Below are 280 nucleotides of genomic sequence, written 5' to 3' on the forward strand. Positions count from 1 at the left end.
CACCATCATCTGCAAGCTGAAGCGGAAGAGGTGCTCCGGGGGCAGCCGACCCCGCCTGAGCAAGACCACGGCCCTTCTCCTGGCCGTCACCACCGTCTTCATCGTGCTCTGGGCTCCCCGGACCATCGTCATGATCTGGCACCTCTACGTGGCCTCGGTCAAGAGGGACTGGCGCGTGCACTTGGCCTTGGACATCGCCAACATGGTGGCCATGCTCAACACCACCCTCAACTTCTTCCTCTACTGCTTCGTCAGCCAGACCTTCCGCCGCACGGTGGGC

At 63.2% G+C, this 280-nt stretch overlaps 1 protein-coding gene across 1 annotated transcript in view; it reads left to right on the forward strand.

Moving 5' to 3' along the window:
• The window catches only part of GPR142 (G protein-coupled receptor 142), a gene marked incomplete at both ends in the record, with an annotated part of 809 nt that extends 535 nt beyond the window's left edge, over positions 1 to 274 (forward strand). Inside the window, one exon of the mRNA XM_010154229.1 lies at positions 2 to 274. Within this exon, the coding sequence (XP_010152531.1) occupies positions 2 to 274 (273 nt within the window). The remainder of the gene's footprint in view (position 1) is intronic.
• Positions 275 to 280: the final 6 nt, after the last annotated feature.

Source organism: Eurypyga helias, unplaced genomic scaffold (genome assembly GCF_000690775.1).
Source record: "Eurypyga helias isolate BGI_N326 unplaced genomic scaffold, ASM69077v1 scaffold43276, whole genome shotgun sequence".
Taxonomy (NCBI): domain Eukaryota; kingdom Metazoa; phylum Chordata; class Aves; order Eurypygiformes; family Eurypygidae; genus Eurypyga; species Eurypyga helias.